Source organism: Sceloporus occidentalis, unplaced genomic scaffold (genome assembly GCF_023333645.1).
Source record: "Sceloporus occidentalis isolate IW3139 unplaced genomic scaffold, rSceOcc1.0.p SCAF_11, whole genome shotgun sequence".
Lineage (NCBI taxonomy): Eukaryota > Metazoa > Chordata > Lepidosauria > Squamata > Phrynosomatidae > Sceloporus > Sceloporus occidentalis.
In genome coordinates, this window is record NW_028316991.1 from 15,626,474 (window position 1) to 15,649,358 (window position 22,885).

At 38.5% G+C, this 22,885-nt stretch overlaps 1 protein-coding gene across 1 annotated transcript in view; it reads right to left on the reverse strand.

Annotated features, from left to right (window-relative positions):
- LOC149305630 (nudC domain-containing protein 1-like) overlaps positions 1–22,885 on the reverse strand; it is a 70,369-nt gene that overhangs the window by 38,688 nt on the left and 8,796 nt on the right. Inside the window, exons 2-4 of the mRNA XM_089477259.1 lie at positions 17,663–17,817; positions 7,899–8,084; positions 2,737–2,920 (exon numbers count right to left, since the gene is read on the reverse strand). Coding sequence (XP_089333385.1) covers positions 2,737–2,920; positions 7,899–8,084; positions 17,663–17,817 — 525 coding nt within the window. The remainder of the gene's footprint in view (positions 1–2,736; positions 2,921–7,898; positions 8,085–17,662; positions 17,818–22,885) is intronic.

Here is a 22,885-nt window from a genome sequence, read left to right on the forward strand (position 1 = left end):
AAAAAAAAGCTCAGAATTTTTAGTCCACATTCACTCATACTCTCTCACTCTCTTACACTCGCATTCTCGATCACACTCCCTCTCTCCATGTTTCCTCTTCATCTTCTTCTATCTCTTCTCTCCATTCTATCTTCAATCTGCTGGCTTCTTTCTTTGTAACACCTCCACGGACATAACCTGGCCGGAACCTTTGCCAAAGTGGCGGCACTTGCAGTGACATCTTCTCCCTGAATTGGAAGATCAGGGATACAAAGTCACGGCAAGAGCAGTCATATTGCCCTTATTTCATGTGAGGGCAAAATTTGAGAATCGGCGAATGGCCGTCACTGCAAACACCGCCATTTTGCTAGAAGCTTCCACAGAGATGCAGACGAAGAAAGAAGATTGAACAGAGAAGAGAAGGGAGAAGATACAAGATGAAGAAGATGCAAAAGCATTCGGCAGAAGAGGTCGACAGAGAAGGTAGTTAAACATTTAGACAGTGTGAGAAAGAGCGTGAACAAGAATGCAAGTGTGAGTGAATGTGGGCACCGGGCAACAAATTTGTTCCTGAATAAACATACAGACACACACCTGCATGATGCCAACATAATGGTCCTCTAGGGTATCAAATGAATGAAAGTGTAGCTCAATCTGAGAGCTAACTAAATACTAATAAAAACTTAAGTTACTTGCAGAGAAGTAAACTAAAAAAAAATAAAGTTGCTGTTTTAAATGTACCAACCTCTTTCACTCTTTCTAGCTCTAGTATGCAGTTCTGCTCTCAATAAGTCCTATCACAATTTGAACTTACACTACTCCAGGTTGGGCTTTAAGGTCTACTAATAAGATACAGCTGAAAGGGTAGATACTAAAAAGAATTGTGAGTAATCTAAACATCTCCCTTTCACAATATACCAAATTTGCTTGATTATTAGACCCCCAAAATTTGAATATTAATTTAGGAAAAAATTAAAAAGTCTGAATATAAGACTACCCTATAGGAAAAAAGTTTAACTAGTAAATATTAATTCACATGTAAACTATTTTTTTCATATATAATAAAAACTATGATTGAGAAAAATGCATTTTTTGTTTAAATTCCCTTTTATTTGCCAACCTGCCCCCAGTTACGCACATCTGCCCCCTGGTATGCCTTATACCCCCTTATATGCCACTCTGCCCCCATAAATGCCTTATACCCCCCTATATGCCACTCTGCCCCAGATATGCCTTATACCCCCTATGTGCCTTTTAACACCCTATATGCCACTCTGCCTCCCTGATATTCCTTTTAACCCCCTATATGCCACTCGGCCTCCAGTAAAGCCCTTAAACCCTCCCCCCATATGCCACTCATACCCTCCCCCGACATACCAGTGCTTCTCTAGACTTCTCCCCGAGCTTCAGATTCCTTGGTGTGTAGTAGTGGCGGCTGGTGAAGGTCTGCACAATGAGCGCAGACAACCTCCGCTGCTGCTACCAGCACTTCCACCGGGGCTTCTATGAATGAGCACCGGAAGGCCATGTGACGATGGTGCTCCGTCATAGAAGCCCCGGCAGAAGTGCTGGCAGCAGTAGTGCTGGCAGCGATGCGCACAGACCTCCACCGGCTGCCAGAGAGGTATTCTCGGTAAGTGGATGCAAATAAGGTCAACAAGAATCACCTTTTGCCTCTATATCCACCTTATACATGGATCCCTTGAAAGTAATTTCCCACTTTACAACACAGCCTTTAGACAAAACTCGGGTAAGAGGTGCAGTAGCCAAATCACCACTCATGGACAGCTGTTTCATCCTTAATGAGACTCGTCAGTATATACATATTAAACGCTTTCCCTAAACCATGTTCAGACAAATTAAAGTGCTAAAGATAAATATCCTCACTTGGTATCACAGAGAAAATGATGATATGGAGCTTTAATTCTAAATCATAAAGCAAGAACTTCTATTCATAATCATACCAAAGATCCTCAGCCATTCACAGCTGCAGAGCCAATGTCCATCTCAGCTCTAAAGACTTGGCTCGCCAATATCTTTTAATCCGATTATAATTATAGAAGGCATTAAAAACAAAGTGTAAACGTTTCATAAAGAACAACACTTAAGCTTTTAATTCCCCTTAAACACAGGCATACGTTTTACTTTATAAAGCTTCAGTATGCTTCGTATTGCAAAGAATTTACAGCTGCATAATTTAAAAAGGTTTCATTAAGTGACTAACTTCTGGAATTTCCTTCATCGCAAATGCATTTTATTTTTTCCTCCAAGCAGAGTTTTTATTAATAAAGCTTTTCAGAATATTTTCAAATTGAAGTACCACTATTACAATAATGTTAGTTATTCGCCTGGCAAGCAGGATGATTGCTTGTTTATACTTGCTCACGAGCGCTGTCTGCTGGTGCAAGAAATGACCAAGAAGACCACTGCATGAACACAGAACATATCCATAACCAGAGATTCCCAACATTTGGCTAAACAAAATATCACAAATGTTTGTTACCTGAGAAGCGTTTTCAAATTTTTTTTGTATTCTTACACATCTTAAAATATGATATTTTCCAGCACAACGAGTTTTCTATCACGTTGTTACTTACACAGCAGTCATGGCTTTGATTCTTCATACATTGGCACCATTGGGCCACAATATAATTCTGCTGAGATACATTTACAATATCCAGGCTAGTTACAGTTATAATCAGATTTAGCTGTAGCTATTAACCACACAATACATTTGTTCCTGAAAAAAGTTGTTACCTCCACTTTTTCCCTGTGAAACAAAAATCCAGTCCAGGGAAACATAGAAACCACTTCCTTCGCTGTCAGCGTCATCTTTCTCAACAGAAAGCAGAAGGACGTCAATAACGTTAATTTCATCCTGAATGTAGGAGATGCTGTGGACCACCACAAAGCGACCTCCAAGATCCTGATTAAACATGATCTAGAAATTCAACCATGACAAGAGAGGGAAAGCATTTAAATGAATTCAATTTAAATAGTTAAGTATATATATATATTTTTATTTTTCCCCTTTTAATTTTTTTGTTGTTATTTTCATAATACGTACAACCAAATTAACCATCAGGTAAACAAATACATCAGATAAAGAAGAAGAGTAACAAATAAGAGATCAAATTATCATCGTTGGATATTAATTCTATAATACACATTTCTATATTTCGTTTGATGTCTTAAGAAGAAGGAAAAAAAAAAGAAAAGAAAAGGAAGAAGCCAGGAATATGTGTTGATTATTATATTACTCATATATTGTTTAATTTAGTAATCCAGTCCTGGTATATAGTTGTTTTTCTTTTCTGTTGTGGACTAATCCAATGCAAACCTCTCTCCATCTGTAATTGGAATAACACCTGATTTCTCAGTTGTGAGTATAAAAATGGTTCGCTTTCTTTCCAATTTCTTGCAATCAATAATTTTGTGGCTGCGCATATATGAATGATTATTATTTTTTTTAATGATAATTCAGGCGGGAATATGTGGAGCAAAGCAATTTCTAATGTTTCGTTAATCTTAATATTACCTATTTTTTCTAGAAGCTCGAAGGCAAACCTCCAAAGAGGCCTTACTTTTATACACGTCCACCATATGCGTTTGTAATCTCCCCTTGCCTGATTGCATCGCCAGCATCTGTCTGAAGAACTTGGAAACATAGATTTTATTTTTGTCGGAGTTAGATACCATTGATTAATTAATTTTAAATAATTCTCTCCAATTGTTATGGAATGAATTTAATTATAATTATTGTTTATTGCTTTATACCAATCTATTTCTGTTATTTGTCTCGTTGTATCTCTATTCCATTTTGTTACAATTGAAGTTGATGGACTCTCGTCCATTTTATTAATTACTTCAAACGATTTGGACAATACTTTTTTTATATCTTGTTTATTGAATAAATTTTGAAGTTTACAATGGAGTTCTTTGCCCTCTTTATATCTTGCTTGTATTATAAAGGATTTTACTCTCAGATAAGTAAATATTTCTGAGTTAGGTAAATTGAACTCCCTATGTATCTGATCAAAAGATTTTATATTATCCTTGAGTAAAATATCATTTAATTCTTCGATTCCCACGGTTTTCCATTTACTTAAATTTATATTAGAAATAATAGATTCTATAGTATTCAGTTTCGTGTTATCTAGGACCTTATTGGTTAGATTAAATTTTTTCTTAATCTTTTTCCATTCTCGCAAAGTATCTTTTATTATAGTGTTATTTATATATTTTATATTTAATTTTGTCTGAAATTGCCACATACAGGTAGATAAATTAATCTTGACCATAGATTTTTCTATTTTAACCCCTTCGTGACAAAGGCTGATTTTACTTTTTGTACCCTTCGTGACAATGGCCGTTTTAACATTTCTGCGCTGCTCGTGTTTAGCTGTAATTTTCTTCTTTCCCGTTTACTGAACCCACACACATTAGATATTGTTTTTTTCAGGACAAGAAGGGCTTTCTTTAGATGACATTGTTTTGATTGTATCATATTATTTACTACTAAAAAAAGTATAAAATATGGTGAAAAATGTAGAAAAAAATGTAGAAAAAAATGACTGTTTCTAACTTTTAGTTGAAAAATCTTTTACTCATCTATAAAAGGTAATAAAAAAACCTGCTAAATAGATTCTACTATTTGTCCTGAGTTTAGAAATACCCAATGTTTTTATGTTTTTTTGCTTTTTTCTACACATTATGGGGCAATAAGTACAGGTAGCGTTTTGCTATTTCAAAGCCATTTTTTCCAAATCTGGTAATTCTTCCCCCCATGTGCCATTTCGGGTATCTTTGAACCCGGCCAATGCAATTTACCCCATCAAATCATATATTTTTGAAAACTAGACAGCCCAGGGTATTCCAAATGCTAGTATTTTAACTATTTCCATGCACCATATCTACCACCAGTTTTTGTCAAACTTTGTGGTAGTCATTTTTTTGCACTTGTTTTGTCACACACATTTTACTTCAGGTATGAATAAACAGGTTCTCGTTTATGTCACTATCACAAAACACCCCAATATGTGTTTAGCAACATCTCCTGAGTACAGCGATACCTCACATGAATGATTTTGCCTGGCTGTTTGGGGGCAAAAGGGCCACATTTGGGGCATGCGCATTTTTCAATGTTGAACTTTGGCATTTGGGGATCCACTGCCTATGCCCTATTTGGTACATCTTTGAGTCGGGCCATTTCAGTGTGCCCAATAAACCCATATATTTTTCAAAACTAGACACCACAGGGTATTTTAAATGCTGGTATTTTAACTCTTTGCATGCACACATTTTACCACCAGCATGTTTTCAAAGTTTGCAGTAGTATTTTTGTGTGTATATTTTTCCCACACACACCTACTTTATGTATGAATTTACAGCTCCTGGTATATGCCGCTGTCACACGACACCCCATAATGTGTTCAGCATTCTCCCAAGTGCAGTGATATCCCACATGCATGGGTTTGTCATTTTTGTGGGAACTAAAAGGCCACATTTGGTACGTGTGCATTTTTCTAATTGGAAATTAGGTGTGTGGCCATCCTTCCCCCGGTGTTAATTGGGACGTTGTTGAACCCGGCCAATTCAATTTACCCCATCAAATCATACCTTTTTTAAAAGTAGACACCCCACGGGCATTTAATATGCCAGTATTTTAACTCTTTCCATGCGAGAATTGTTTTAAGCTAATATGCTAATTTTAGGACTTGCTCACAAAAATATATTTTTTATATATATATATTTTTTTTTTGTCTTTTTAAAAAAAAAATTTAACATTTTTTTTCAACTTGGAGGTTCCCCTGATAGTGACATCAGTGGGAAATGATTTTTACATTTTACTATTTTTTTACTATTTTTTTTCTAATTATTATTAATTTTATTTTATTTTTTAATTTATTTTTACTAATCACACTGTGATTAGAAAGCTGGGTTCCATTGACTTGCATGGTGAATGCAGTACCTGTATTCAACCTGCAAGTGGAGCCAAAGTTCTCTAGATGGTCTGGACCATCTAGCGAACTTTTAAAATTTGTTGGTTCCTGTTACAGGGCAGCGGCCATCTTGCTTGATGGCGAAGATCACCGGCAGCTGCGGCTGTGACCGCTCTCCGGAGCGGTCACAGCCCATCGAAAGGTAAGTGTTTGGTGTCGACACCATTTAAGTTTAGGAGGCGATCATCGATCGCCTCCTAAACGCTTTTAAAACGGGCGTCCGCCGCCATACAAAGTATGGCAGATGTTGACGCCCCGTGGAGGGGCCAGAGATGGCCCCTTCGTTCCGATCGCGGCGTTGCTGAATGCCTCGAGGTCGAGGCATTCAGCAACGTTTTTTGGGTGCAGAAAGCGAAAACAGATCGCTTTCTGCACCCGTTTAAAGACGTGCCGGTCCTGGCACGTCAATTGTCGTAAAGCACATGCTTTTCCGTGTCGTGCCAGGACCGGCAATTGTCGTTAAGGGGTTAAACCATGATTGATTATTATTTGTTTGACATTGTAAATTATATATATGTAATAGCATACATGCATCATATACAATTTTGGCTCTAGGATAATTCAATCCACCTCTAGTTATTTATCTTGCCAGATTTTTTATACTGATTCTCATTTTTCTTCCATTATTAATACATTTATTAAAACTAGTTTGTAACATAAGGATCCAAGAGCTTGGTATTTTTAATGGGATGTGTCTAAAAAAGTAAATCCATTTTGGGAGAATATATGCGTTAATCACATTAATTCTACCTATTCATGATAATTCTGTAGTTCGCCATTCTTTTAATAGATAATTTGTTTCTTTTAATAAAGGCATGAAATTCCGTTCAATTATATCATCTACTTTTGGTGCTATTTTTAGCCCCAAATAATTAAGATCTTGCTGTTTCCAGCTAAATTTAAATTCTTGTTGTATTATTTGTTTAGATTGAATTGGTACATTTATTGGAAGAATTTCAGATTTTTCTATGTTTAACTTATAATTTGAGATATTTGAATATATCTTAATCGTTTCCATCAGGGCCTTAATCGATTTCTCAGGTTCTTCTATAGTTATGAGAATATCATCTGCGTATAAGCATATTTTAGATTCTTCCTGTAAGAAATGAAAGCCTTTTATCTTATCGTTTTTACGAATAGAAATTGCTAAAATCTCCATGGTCATTATATATAATAAGGGGGAGAGGGGGCAGCCCTGCCGAGTTCCATTTGCCAAATGAAACCAGTCTGCTTTAACATTTTGTCCAATTGTCCTCGCCGTAGAATTTAGATATAAAGATTTAATTGCCGAAATAAATAAGCCATCAATTCCAAAGGCTCTTATAGCATGGAACATAAAGTCCCAATATTTAAGTATATTTTATAAAGTACCAATCAAGCTTTTTTTGCAGGGCATGCTCACTGAAGTTGGCCCTTCATAATGCATAGCACTATGATGTCGTGGAATGGCTTTTTTCAAATTTTTACCATATGTGGGTTTAATTAAGACTCCTCTTTTCCTTGTTTGATGTACCCACACAAATTACACATCCCTTTTTTCAGAACAAATACAGCTTTACTTTTTATAGAAACATGCAAAAAAATCCTTGCGAGTGATAGTATGTAAAAAAAACACTAATTAAAAAAAATTGCAGTCTTCTTTCAATTTATTCAAAAATTTCTCCTGCACTTTTTCTTTAGATTTATTTCCAATGACCAGATTTATGTTTAGCAACATCTCCTGATTAGACATACCCCCACATACATATTTTCTAGAGGGTCATCAAGTGGTTAAAGGGACGATGAGATGAATAGGAGAACGTTTAAGAGGTGAGGCAATATACTCCAAGAATGCTGTAGGTTCATCAAATAAGTCCTTAAGGCCACCATCAATCCTGGATTTATACAAACACAGACCAGATTTTAAAAAATACTCACTTCCCATCTTCCAGTTGCAGAGTCCCCATGTTTTCCAATCCGTATGATATACAATGTCCCCGTTCCATCAGAAAGTGTCACCCACGTCTCAGAGGCAAAATGTAGAGAAGAACACAATCGATCATCAAAGGCACTCAAATCACTAGGAAACCTGAAGACCTCTGTAGGTTTTCCCAAGGCAGTGTCCTTAATGTAAAAAAAACACATTAACTCTATTTCATTTTAGGTATTCCTTAATGACAACAAATAAAGTATCAGTATTTAACCCCTTAAGGACCGGGCTCATTTTTCTTTTTGTACCCTGTGGGACCGAGGCTGTTTTAAAACTTTTGCGGTACTTGTGTTCAGCTGTAATTTTCTCCTCACCCATTTAGTGTACCCACACATGTTATATATTGTTTTTTTCAGGGCAAGATGGGCTTTCTTCAGATACCATATGTTTTGTTCATATCACCTTATTTACTATAAAAAAAAATTATAAAACATGGTGAAAATTTGAAACAAAAACACCTTTTAAGACTTTTCTTTGAAAAATCTTTTACTCACCTACAAAAGGAAGTAAAAAAACTAGCTAAATAGATTCTACTATTTGTCCTGAGTTTAGAAATACCCAATGTTTTTATGTTTTTTTGCTGTTTTTTTGTAAGTTATTGGGCAATAAGTACAAGTAGCGTTTTAGGATTTCCAAACCTTTTTTTCCAAATCTGGTAATTCTGCCTCCATCTCCTCTTTGGAACATCTTTGAAGCCGGTTAACTCAATTAATACCCATCAAACCATATATTTTTGAAAAACAGACACCACAAAGTATTTCAAATGCTGGTATTTTAACCCTTTCCATGCACTAATTATACAACCAAACTTTGTCAAACTTTGTAATAGTAATTTTTTTTTTTTCACACGAATTGTAATTTAGTTATAAATATAAAGGTCCTGGTATATGTCACTGTCAAACAACACGCCAATATGTGTTCAGCAACATCTCCTGAGTATGGTGCTACCCCACATGCATAGGTTTGTCAGATTGTTTGGCTGGTAAAAGGCTACTTTTGGGACATGCGTAATTCAGGTAGTCATTTGGTCATTCTGCCTCTATATCCTCTTTGGAACATCTTTGAAGCCGACTACTTCAATTTACCCCATCAAACCATATATTTTTGAAAACTAGACACCACAAAGTATTTCAAATGCCGGTATTTTAACCCTTTTATGCATGAGATTCTACCACCTGCCTTTCCCAAAATTTAATTTTGTATTTTTTTCCCCACACAAATTGTGCTTCAGGAATGAATTCATAGCTCCTGGTATGCGTCACTATCAAACATATTTTTTAAATATTTTACTAATCACATTGTGATTAGAAAGCTGGGCTCCATTGACTTGCATGGTTGAATGCAGTACCTGTATTCCACCTGCAAGTGGAGCCAGATTTCTCTAGAGGGTCTGGAGACCATCTAGCAAAGTTTTTCAACTTTATTATTTTTTTTTACAGGACGGCCACCATCTTGTGGATGGTAAAGATCATCCGCAGCCCATCCTGGGGTAAGTGTTTGGTGTAGCTGAATGCCTCCTGATCCAGGCATTCCAGCGACACCATTGAAGTTTAGGAGGTGATCGTTGATCGCCTCCTAAATGCTTTTAAAACAGGCGTCCACCGCCATACAATGTATGGCGGATGTTGACGCCCCGGGGAGGGGCCAGACATGGCCCCTGATGCCGATCTCGGCGTTACTGAATGCCTCGACCGTCAAAGGTCGTTAAGTGACCGTTTTTCCGTGACGGTCCTGAACCGGCAAAGGTCGTTAAGGGGTTAAATCAGATTGAACAGTAAGAATACACGTAGATGTCTCTCCTACAGACTTTGTGTTAATATAATCACAGATACATTTTTTGTTAAAAAAAAAAAGTTACATTTCTGAAACAACCTTTATGCGGTTTGTAAAATAACAAAAAAATTATTCATAAACCAATAAAAAAAAAATAAAAAAAAATTGATTATAAGATAACAACACATACCAAACGAACTCACATCTTTCCCACAGGACTACGTTAGCTATGTGTAACTGCGTGCTCAACGTAACCTCTATCGTCAGTCTTCAAACACAACTTAATACATTAAGAAATCATTTCAATGCCTTTATTTTTTCCTATACATATTCACGCATTAGGCCTGAAAGCAATCTGAGTGTCAGGAACAAATTATCTCAAACACGTGATGAGGCTGTTAGAGGGTCTTCTGTACAATGCCAGTGTATCCTATGACTGGTCCAATGAGATTCCTAAAATTCACATATTGCCCATATATAGTAAGAACGTATACCCCAACTATGAATGTAAAGGAGTATATCAACTCAAGTTTAGAAGGGCAAGGTATCTTTCTGTCTTTCTCCTTCATGTTGTCCAGAATACAGAGCCTGCAGTACCAACAACCACCATCTGCCTTCAATCAGTACTGGATGTATACTAGTTTGTTCTACCAAATAAACCTATTTAAGAAAACTTAGAAGTTGTGGTCTTGATTGTTCTTAGGTGACTGAAAAAATTTAGATATTTAAGACAAACAAATATCTAACACACTTTTAATAAGGAATAAAATGGATATAACAGCAATGACCCAAAGTGGAGTTTGGAGTCTTTAGTCTATGTTGCCAAGTTTGATTGGACCAACAAAAGTAAAGCTTTCGGGCCCCCCACAGTTCTCTTCCTCAGGCCCAATCAAAAAAAGGTATCACCTTGGGCTAAAGACTGCATCCATCCCTTTTCAAAATTATTCTGAAATCCCGATGCCGGTTAGCAAATTTGGTAAAGATGAAAGTTGTAAAATGTATGTATCACATGTTATCGAATTCATGGGAACAGCTGATAGGACTGCTTTCACATATTTGTTACTGTCCATAATGTGCACAGTTGAGGGAATCAGATGCGAACATACATAAGGACATTCAAAAAAAAAGCAATAAAGAATAAACTGCCATTTATCCCCTTAACCTGCAACCCAGCAAAGGCTTTTTGTGCTGCTAAAGCAACCTCATAAAAAACAGAAAGTCGATTATACTGAAATCCAGCAAAGGTAAATTGCGGTTAATTAGAAGGTGCAACAACCCCTAGCTTAATTTTATATTATTACTTAGCAGCACTAGTCCAGCTGTTACAATACACATTCAGAAAGAGTAATTGTGCAGTTATAGCTGTAATACAATGCTTTAAACCTGCTGACAGAAAATCCCATAGAGGGACAGCTTTTAAACCAGGTGTGTGTTCCTTTCTCTACCCACTGTCGTTATTGACTAAATAGACAGAGGGAAATATGTTCTGCAACATGTTTTTTCTATTCCAGCATGACTGCGCCCCACAGCACAAAAGAAAAGTCCATAAAGACATGGACCTGACCTCAACCCCATCAAACACCTTTGACATGAACTGGAACAAAGATTGCGAGCCAGGCAAAGCTACATTTTTATAGTTTTATTGGGACATTGCATTCTTAATACATAGACCAGGGGCGTCCAACATGCGGCCCGCGGAACCTCGAGGTGCGGCTCGCGTGAGATCGGCAGCCAGGATCATAAGAGCCCTGCTGCTTACTTGTGGGAGGGTCTATTCTCTGCTCCAGTCCTGCTTCCTCTGTGGGGAGAACGAGGGAGGCCGCGCCGCCTGCTGAAGTCTGTGAGCGCCATCGAGAGCTGTAGAGCAGGTAAGGGGGTGGGGTAGGTTGTGTGAATGAGTATGTCTGATTGAGGGAATGAATCTGTGAATGAATTAATTTGTGTGTGTGTGATAGCATGGATGTGTAAGTGCTGGAACCTAGGCATGATGGGACTGTGATTGTTGTTAGCAATCACACTCCTATCATGCCAAGTCAGCCAGTACATGCTGAAACCTGGCTAGCTGCCCCCCTTGTGTATTGATGCTGCCAGTAGTATGGGGTCTGCACTTACAGCCACCCTGTACCAGCACATATTGGCTGACTTGGGATGATAGGAGTGTGATTGCTAACAGCAATCTGCTAACAGCAATCACAGTCTCATCATGCCTAGGTTCCAGCATTCACTGGTTGCCTGGGTATAAAAAGAGTGTGTTGGCATGATAGGAGTGTGATTGCTAACAGCAAAGTCATATTGTTGATTTTTTTTGTCCAATTTTAATGTGTTACTTTTAATAAAAGTGTGGTTACACACTAAAATTGGACAAAAAATACAATGCCCAGCCAACCAGTACATGCTGGAATCTGGGTATGCCTGAGATTGCTGTTAACAATCAAAATATATAATTTTTTTGTACAATTTTGGTGTGTAACTTACTTTTATTAAAAGTGTGGGCGGAGGGGTCACTTTCAGTTTCGGCTAAGTGAACCCTGAATTTTTGGTTTTGGTCCAGAATTTTCATTTTAGTGCATCCCTAAAATAAATAGAACTATTTTATTTTTACTTATCCAGAATCCTGAATTTGTAGGCCCAGAAATCCCAGAAATCAGTGAGAGGAAAAGTAAAGGTTTTGTGTCATTTACTTTATTTTAATCTGCATATCTTATTAAAGGCCCGCGCACGTATACAATTCTGATGAAGTGGCCCACTGCAGAAAAAACTTGGACACCCTTGACATAGACGTTAATATGTAGTTGGTCCCCTGAAGTCCCTGTTGATGTAATGGTCCGGTGTCTCAATACTTTTGTCCATATATAGTACATATCTGTGTGCGTGTATTAGATCTACTAAAGATTATATTGTTTTAAGATTGCATCCAGATGTGCCACATTTCACTTTGGACAACATATGCTGCCTACCTGGTGGCTACGGCTAGAGCTAGCCAATACACGCTTCCTCATAGTAGTCTTCTGACCCCTTAGCTGTCAACTGTCTCGATCATCATAAAATCCATTTAAATGTCTTTTGTGTATTAATTATTAATTCAGACTTCCATTTTGTTTTGGGACCTTTATTCATATTTGAGAGACTTCACACTCTGTGGTTTATCCACAAAACTGGAAATACAAATCATCAGTTTCAATATTAATGACAAAAAGGACCAATCCTAGCTTGGATGCTCATAAATATTAAACTATACATTAGGCGGTCCTAGCTTAACCCTTTCTAGTTAGCGAAGAACTCCGTGGACATTGGATAATCTCAAGGTTTGCCTTGAGCGCCCATTTCTATGCTTTAGGATGATTCCAACAACAGTTCAACATATCAGTTCATCCGTTCTTCTATATAGATCTTTCAATGTATTAACCATACATTTTGAAGGTCATGCTACACAAAAATAGTAACTAATATCAGTTAATATAAAACGTAACGAGAATTCTCAAAGAATACAGACATACATGATTCCGCAAGCATTAATTCATGCAAAGGGCTGTTATTTAAAAATATTTAGCTATGTTATTATCTGCTGTTAAAAACATTTATGAAACCTAATCTTACGAGATGATACCCAGGTAACCTTTCTATATTCAACATCTCGCTCAACAGCTAGATAAATAACCACACAATGGCTGCACGATGCAGAAGGAAATAAAATGTACTAATCAAGTTGCGAACAGCCCTTCATAATTCACACAGCACTATCAGCCAATTTGCATCTAAACACAGCACACAACCTGCTCAAGACGGAAAATGTATGGTGGGTAGCAGAAGTATTATTAAACACTCATCTACAGACACCAGACAAGCCAGAAGGCTTGTATTTCCCCTCAGAAATCTCATGGTGCTGCCATAACCACAAGGGCAAATAACGTCAACAATGACCACCTTTTGCCTCTGTATCTACTTTATACATGGAACCAGAGGCGTATCTACTGAAAATAGCACCTATGGCAAGCACTGAAATTGCACCCCTGTCCAAATATCTAAAACCCATTTACTAGCCCCTGCTGCCCATATATATATATATAAATATTAGTCCCTGCTGCCGATAGCAGGTATAGATGAACACACAAACCCAGATCAATTGAAATTCACTTGTGATCTCAGCACTGAAGGTATATATCAAATAAACAGAAACAGAAATACAAATCCTATATTTGCAGGTATACAATAATATATGAAACGTAGCATTGCAGGTGTAGATCAAATACATACATGGAAACAGCATTGCAGGTATTAATCAACTGAATAAGACATATTAACCCTGTATTTGCAGGTATACATAAATAATGTATGGAAACATAGCATAGCAGATATGGATCTACAGAATAACACAAAAACCCAGCTTTGCAGGTAAAGATCAATTGGAATTCACATAAAAACCACGGCATTAAAGGTATATTTAAAACCCCCTAAATTACAGGCATAGATCACAGGTTGCACACCGCAAAGCCAGCCCTGGCGTCCACACTGCCCACATAGAACCTGGCCAGCACCCAGATTACACACATAAGATTTGCAATCTTTGTCCCCAAATAGCCCAGCACAAGTCAACTTTGTCCCCAAACAGTCCGGCCTGTGCCATCTTTGTCCCATATACACCCTGCCTGTGCCATCTTGGTCCCCAAGGCTCAAACCTCCTGCTAGTGCCATCTTTGCCCTTCCACAAATATACATCTGTGATACACAAACACTTTTACAGTCACTCACTAATTCACACTTTAATTCAGACAACTCATCCACACATTAACTCATGCTCTCCCTCATTCAGACAACTCATCCACACATTAACTCATGCTCTCCCTCATTCAGACAACTCATCCACACATTAACTCATATTCTCCCTCATTCAGACCACTCACTCCTTCCCTTATCACTTTCTAACCCCACTCCCTCCCTTATCACTGTCTAACCCCTCTCCCTCCCTTATCACTGTATAACCCCTCTCCCCCTTTGTAGTTCTCTCACCTTGACCGCTGCTTCACTGCTGAGCGCCGTAATATGATGTCGTATTTCGGCACTCAGCAGTGAAGCAGCGGGCACCAGCGGGGAGAAAAAAAAAAGACAGAGTTTAAAAGTCGCTCGCTGGTGCCCGCTGCTTCACTGCTGAGTGCCGAAATATGACGTCATATTACCGGGACAGAGGTAGAGGCCTCGTGGAGGAGAATGAGGGGCGCCGAGCGGTTGCTCCGCATAAAAAAATAAAAAAAAAGACGGCGTTTGAAAGCCGCTCACTGGCGCCCCCTTCAAATGGCGCCTATGGCACGAGCCATAGGTGCCATAACCTAGATACGCCTCTGCATGGAACCCTTGAAAGTAATTGCCCTCTGTACAAGACAGCCTTTAGACAAAACTTGTGTAAGAGGTGCAGTAGCCAAATCACCACTCATGGACAGCTGTTTCATCCTTAATGGGACTCGTCAGCATGAGGTTGTGAGGCTAGGTTTCCACTTGGTTTTTTTTGGTAAAAACGCTGCCGCCAGATGTTAGCTGTTCTTCAATAGGAAATCGCACAATGCCATATCCACTTGGCGTTTTTCTGTTTGCTGTTTTTTCAGTCCTCTGGCGTTTTTCAGCTTTTTTGGGCTCTGTGGAAGTTTTTCAAAATCGCAGTATGTTGACACTTTGACGTTTTTTTGCAAGGAAATCTTGGCGTTTTTCTCCAATAGAAGTCTATGGGAGAGAAAAAAACCCATGAAAAAGCCATGTGGGTTTATTGCCTTGGCGTTTTTTATGGCGTTTTTTTTCCCACAGTTACAATGCAGAGGATGGACCCAGTATCTGTGTGTCCTACGAGAAATAGGCTGGAAACAAACAGTTTCACACAAAACAAAGTTCATATTGAATTTTACACCATTTGGAACAAACATGCCATTACAAACAAACATACGCGACGCATCAACTGGATCCTGCCTGCCAAAAGCAACAGCAAACAATTTGCACCATCATTTGGGGCCAATCTTCCTAGAGGAGCAGACATTCGGAATAAAGCAAGCCTTAAAAACCACAGAAAAGAGACAAAAGGGTCCGCCGGGGCGAGTTTAAGTAGAACTCTACCAAGGAAATGACATCAGGAGGGGGCAGATACTTGCCATTTATCCGAATCCCTTTTAGCTGGGTGAAAATTCTAACGTGTAAAGGCTGGAAAAACTGCCTAAGGTCAAAAAAGCAATTTCCACAGAAAGGCTAAAATGCCAGAAAAAACGCCAAAACGCAGGAGAATGCAGTGGCAGTTTTCTTGGCGTTTTTCATCAAGAAAAAAACGCAGGATAAAAACCCAAGTGGAAACCTAGCCTGATACTGGCACTAATAAATATATATATTATTCATACAGAATAGTACAGGGCTTGACAAATTTGTTGTGAATCTAGGCGCCAGCTTAAAAAGTTAGGAGCCGGGGATTTTTTTTAAACTAACAGTTGGTTAGGAGTGATCTGATCATCATCAGCCCACTTACTAAACTCACAGCATTTGACCAGGAAGCACCCTGGACTTTTTTTTTTTTTTTTTTTTTTTAACGCTTTCAACGCTGATGTTCCATTGGAGCACAGCATTGACTGATATTTAGTCACCACAAGCTTGTGGGGACAAATGCCTGCAATTGTGGAATTGAAGGGGTTAACGCTTGTGTGGGGACCAAATGAACACTCAACCCCCTTTCCTGAAGCTGCCTGTGGCAGCTGAAAACGCGATTGCAAGTTTTCCTGCAATCGCAGTTTCAGCCTACAGAATTGTCTCCTGGGCAGACAGGAGCAGCAGCGCCCCCGCGATCACAGGCTGACAAACACCTAGGATTTGTCGAGCCCTGGAATAGTACAATATTCTTTTTCATATATTTTATTATGGTAATATCAGCACTAAGAGCTACTTAGGTTTTGGAAGGTTCATAGAAATTTCAGTAGAGCCCCTGCCATCTGCAGATGAAACAGTTGCAAACATTTTCAAGGCTTCAAACTAAAAAAATCAGGCAAGATTTATTTTTTTTTTACACTACTGTTCCTTTGAATTTTTATCTATCAGACCTTGTAGTTGCGACAGCATTAGCAAAAACAGATCACAAATAAATCAAAATACTGCTTATACGAGATGAGCTTCCATGAGGCAATGACGGAGTTAATGGTAAGAATACCACGGTGGCTAAAGCATCATTGCAATAATATCAAATAAAATAGTAGACAGGTGAATACACGGAATCCGAACATACGGTTTATAAGAGATGAATTCCTACATTGACGGCCACAAACCCCCCCCTTCAAATTTGTCACCCTAGGTCCAGGCCAGAATACGTCACTGCTAGGAACAGCAGATTTATGTTTGTTAGAAACCTGCAAAGCTGAGGGTGGTTTGAATATGTCTATTCTATTAAAATAACAGTTACTTAAAGAGCCACCTTCACAGATAATGACCCAAACAAGACAATCCGACAAAGTGCTTATAGCTTTCAGACACATCTGCGTCACATTAGCAATTAATTTAGTGAACATGTACATATTTAAATAGAACAGAGAACCAATTTACAATACACAAAAGTAAAAGGAACACTTTTGTTCGAGACAAAGGACTGAACAGGAAAGCTCAAGGTCCATTAAGAAAAATCACTGTGCCTGTACTGGTTAAATGAGGGTGATAATCGCTTAGTGAATATAATAGTCAAAGAATATTACCACAGCCAGTATGGGAAATGAAATAATGGAAGGTGTTTGTTAATAAAGCCCTTTTTTTTTCCCCGCATAATGCCAAATGTTGCTTTACAATCCAGGTTGTAGGTTGTTCAGAGACGCTGTTTGATTACTTGGGATGACGTCAAAAGATTTGCGTTGCTTACCCCATTCTTTTTGTTTGTGGCTTGCCGTACTCCTAAAAGAGGAAAAGAGTTAAATTGCACGACTGGCTTTCTTACCAGGGTAACGGAGAAGTTCATAACCCTTCCAAGCTGATCTATGTAGAACACGCTATCTGGGGACCATGGATTACAGTGGAGATAGTTGTACATGCCAAACGCACGCATGTGATCCAGGGTATACTGGTCATCTCGAAGCTTTACTTCTGCTACAGCTACAAAAGAGATTAAAAGAAAAAAAAAATATGTATCATATGAAATGTGACATTTTTAGGTGTTTTTTAACAATTGTAAAAATAAGTTGGCCAAAGTGTTTTCTTCCATCTTGCCATGAAGGCCATTTGGGCAACGATGCAGGACATGCAGCCGCCTGATGCCAGCTCTTGGGGTTGGGGAAAAAGCGATAAGTATTCAGAGACAGCAGGCTGCCGCTGTGTTAGTTTGGAGACTATTAGCCCTTATGTAGTGCAGTTGTTGTAGAGGCATTAGAGCTCGTCTTGCTTGTAAATCATTACATTGGTTTATGAGTTATTTGACTTAAAAAATGTTTTTTTCTTCTTTGTCATGAAAGTCGACCATGGCAGAAGTAGAAAGTCAATTTCCTGCCCTGTTATCTCCCACTTCACTCTTACAAAGCCTGCCACTACATATTCGTTGCCAATAAAGACGGACAAAGAGTGCTAACATAACGTGGAGGAATAATACCAGATAGCGGCTCTCACAGTATACGCATATCTCATACAATATTTTTGTATTTTAATTTTTGAACACCAGTACATAGCTTTCTGCATAAAATCTGAAATTAGTAAACAAAAAGCGGTAGAGAAGCAGCGAGAAATCTGTACGAGGGAGTAGTGTACGCATGTGTGAGTGTCTGTGTATACGCATAGCGTTATATAAAAATGAAATATACACACTATGTGTTAGCATGCGGTTGTGTATATACTATATATGGATAATGTTAGAGTCAGTGTGTGTGAGTGTATGATGTTGGATAGTGTATGGTGTTCTGTGTGTTACCGTATGGCAGTGTGAGTAGTTGTGTATGGTGTTAGCATGCGCGTGCATGGACGTATGGTGTCAGCGAGCATGCGTTATTGTATAGTGTTAGCGAAACCTGTAATGTTGGAATGTGTGTGTTTAATACTGTAGTGTGTAAGGTTAGTTTATGTGGTGTATGGAATTTGTCAACTTATATTAATGATCCATTGAATTTTATTTGGCAAATATTTAATGTATGCAGCATATGAATGGGACATATTTCTCATTCCAAACCAAATTTGCCTAAACTTCATTTTTTTTACCCTGTGTCTTTTACTTTCCAGTGCACAGCCAGCGATGGGAGAATTACTAATAATACCTCCACATAACTGCAACACTTTCCTGTGAAATTACATGAATGGTTATTGATATTCCACTTATACACCCATACGCCGTGACTGTTTAAAATATCCATATTAACTTGTGTTATTTTGCAAGTTTTCTGCGTGTTATCCATTAATGATTACGGGTTTGAGAAACCATTAGTGGCAGCTAATTACAGAGCAAATGTACTTGTAGGACATTTAGTTCCTACTTGATTATCGCGGTGTTCCCTCTGAATGGTGTTAATGCGGTACGATGGGAAGGCAGCATTTTACAAAAACACTTTTATGATTATCTTTCATTTTTGCTTTTGAATGAGGCTTTTGCTTATTGCATCTGTTTACCTTTGTGTTTAAATAACCAGTTGTATAACTCTAGGCTTTCACTGCCTACCTGCACTTTAAAAGCATTAAGCGAGTGCTATTCTAACAGCCCAGTGTGTAGCATCCATTCTGCTTCTCAAACTTGTTGTGTGTATAGATCTGATGTGTTTGTATGATGCGTATATACTTTATGATCAGCAATATTGTTAACTCTTCCTAAACTCTCTCTTCAGTAAGTAGAGTTATCCTGGATTATCATTGTGACACATAGCACATATCACATGGCAATCTGCATTAACCCCACAATGTCAGCCTTTCTTCCAGGTATGTCCACGTTGCAACTGTGACCCCATCTTGAACGTTTTTTTCTTGGCTTAACCCCTTTGGTTTTTGCTTGATATTTCTCCAGTCCTGTCCGTCTCTGTCTGTTCATTTCAAAGAGTTAACTTTTGGGGGCTTCCAGGCCTAGCTTGATTGTTAAAGACAAGGTGTGAAACATCCGCTTCCCGCATACAATGGGCTGATTAAGTCACTTGTGGGGTAGCCATGTTAATTGTGAAGCTTTCAGAGTAAACTCTTCACAAGCGGACAGATGGAGTTATAGCGGAGGGTAACTGAAACACCCTCCCCTGACATCTCTAGGAACTCTTCTTTACTTATACCATGTCAGTTACACCATCTTTTATCATGGTTGCCTACTTGTTTTTCCTCTTCCCATCCTTCTCCTTTAAATGAACAATTTCTCCTTCCCCCAATAACAAACCAAAGACAATCTCCAGTACTCCGAGATGTTTGTAGATGGGTGTAATTACTTTATCAGGGATCAGTGAAGCAAACGCTATTACCGCTATATTAGTATGTGGGATAAAAGCAGGGAATTGCAAACAAGGAGTACATACGAGTCCCAAATCAGTGTTTTCATTTCTTCTACAGTTTCTAATTTGAAAATGTTGTACCGTATTTTCTCGATTAGACTATGTGTTTTTCAGATTTTGTCTTAATAAAATAAGAACTTCTTTTAGTCAGACCTCAGATCCCTCCACCACCGACTAAGCCTATGGGCTTGTCACTCACACTCTCTCTTTCTCCCTTGCTTCTCCAACGACCGCTTCCATGTCCCTGTCTCCTTTTCCGCTTCGTTTCTTACCTCTCCTTGTTCTTCTGTCTTCTTTCTTTGTCCACTTCTTCCCCGTATCAGGTCCATTATCCACGCACTTCTGCAAAAACGCGGAGTCTCACACACACACACTCCCCCTTTTGGAGGAATGAGGTAGAGGCTCTCCCAATTGCGTGTGCCGTCCATTTGTGTAAGTACTCCGAGAGCCCAGAAAGAGAGGTAGAGAAATGCTTCTCTTTCTCATGGAAGCGGTTGGCAGAGAAAGTAGGGAGAGCATGAATGAGAGTTCGAGAGAAATGACAGTGGCTTTGATTTCTTTTTCCCCAGTGGGGTTGTCATGTTCATAGGGATGCAACTAACTAATATTTTCATAATTAGTTGGCCGATTATTTTTTCAATCAATAATTCGGAAAACAATAATGCAAATTTTTTGTTTATTTAAAGTAATTTAATAAACAAACAGGGTATTAAATACAAGCTGCAAAATAAAAAAACTTCAAATTTACATCAACGTGTCATTGTACTCTGTGCACACAACTCTTATCTATATCACAATGGCATTTCTCTAATCGCCTTATTTTACTGACAATATTTCTCAAACTAGGTTTTACTAGAAAGTAGAAAGTTTTACTAGTAAAAAATGCAATTCACATGTAAACTATTTTTTCATATTTAAAAAAAAAAAGATCTCCTTTTATTTGCCAACTTGCCCCCAGTTATGCACATCTGACCCCAGGCTTGCCACTCTGCAAGTCTGGGGATGCACCTGAAGGTCATGTCATGCCGGCACTCCATCATAGAAGCCCTGGCGGAAGTGCCGAGCAGCAGCAGAAGTTGCCTACATGCATCGCGCATGCGTTCACCAGCTGCCAGAGAAGAGGATTCAGGTCCCCTGCAGACTAATTCAACTATCATCAATAATTGTTGACAACCATTCCCATTAACGATTAGTTGTTGTAGCCCTACATGTTCTGGCCTTTTTTTTTTTCTTCCTTTCATTAAGAGAGTTTGGGGGGGGGTGGGGAGTCATTTTATAATCCAGCAAATGCAATGTTTTAGATGTTGCAATCAAGTTCAAATTAAATTGTTTCAAATAAAAATGGTAAATTTATGGTTTTACAAATAAATGGGATCTCCATGATACCCCAAGGCCTGCTGCTTGAGTCATGATGACCTAGCAAGGCGGTAATGTGACAACCACTCATTGCACCACCAAGGAAATGGCTACGTTTCAACAGCACAGAGCCTTTATTCAGCAGCTGGATTGTCAGATCGTTGTTATATCTGATACCGGATGAGTTATCAGACTCTTGATCTGTGTCACCCACGCAGTGTGCTTTTGCCAGGGAAACATACAGGCAAACTTGGCCAAACTATCTTAGTTGTAAAAATAATTACAATGTAACCATTCCCATAAGCAGCGTGAAGAGACTACTAATAATGCTGGTTTCAGCCTACCCCTGCCAAATGGGACACCAGGGCAATCATCTAACACCATGGGCAGATAGCATGGAGGGATATACGAGACGCCAATATTACCAAAGGCAAACAGCTATAAGAAGACTTGCCACCATCTCTTTTCAGATAGTTCCGAAAGGCTAGACAGTCATAGAATTTGACGGCCATTCGGACAATCTAATCTGCCCATATTTAATGATGTAAGGACTCAAACCCCAATCAGTCCATGGTCCGGTCCCACAGTCAGCACTTTTTTATTGTTCAAAACAATCTACTGCCGGCTTACGGAATTATCCGTCCCCACTGCACTACTTGATGTTTTAATAACAAAACATTATGGCAATAATATAACATATAATAATAACAGTAACTCTGCTTAGCGATCCTGAAGTAATTTTTTTCCTCAAGAAAATTCCACATCAAAAATAATGAAATATGTATTTTTTTTCCCGTAAAATAAATAAAAAATATGCTTTTGATGTTAACAGAAAACTTCTGGTCCCCCCCCCCATAAACAAAATTTCCTACAAGAACTAAGCATTACACCTTTTTGCAGGAAAAAGATAGTATAGCTAGTTGCTATGGATACACACCAAGATAATGATTAAACGAAGGGGTAAAAGAAAAAAGTACATATCTGCGGCTAACGGTTTCAATCAGCGGTGGGTCACGGACATCCTGCAGAGGGATGTAGAGATATTCTGACCAATTACTTGCCTGGGTTCTGCAAAAACAGTCATGCTGTCTGTGCGGAAATTAAGATGGGAACAAAACCGGGCAAGATAAGATAAAATAGTCTATTTTTTGGAACTCACGTTGCTCTCATCTTGATAATCATATGGAAAATGTGTTGCTGCCTACCCACGGTGTCTGGTAATAGAAGAACCTTCCACTTTTTTGGCATTGGGCAATAAACCGCCTGTGCTAGATGCCATAGCTTATCGTCGTCTATGTCATAATATAATTTCCTTATATTTTAACCCCTTAATGACAAAGCCATGTACGGGCTCAAAATGCATT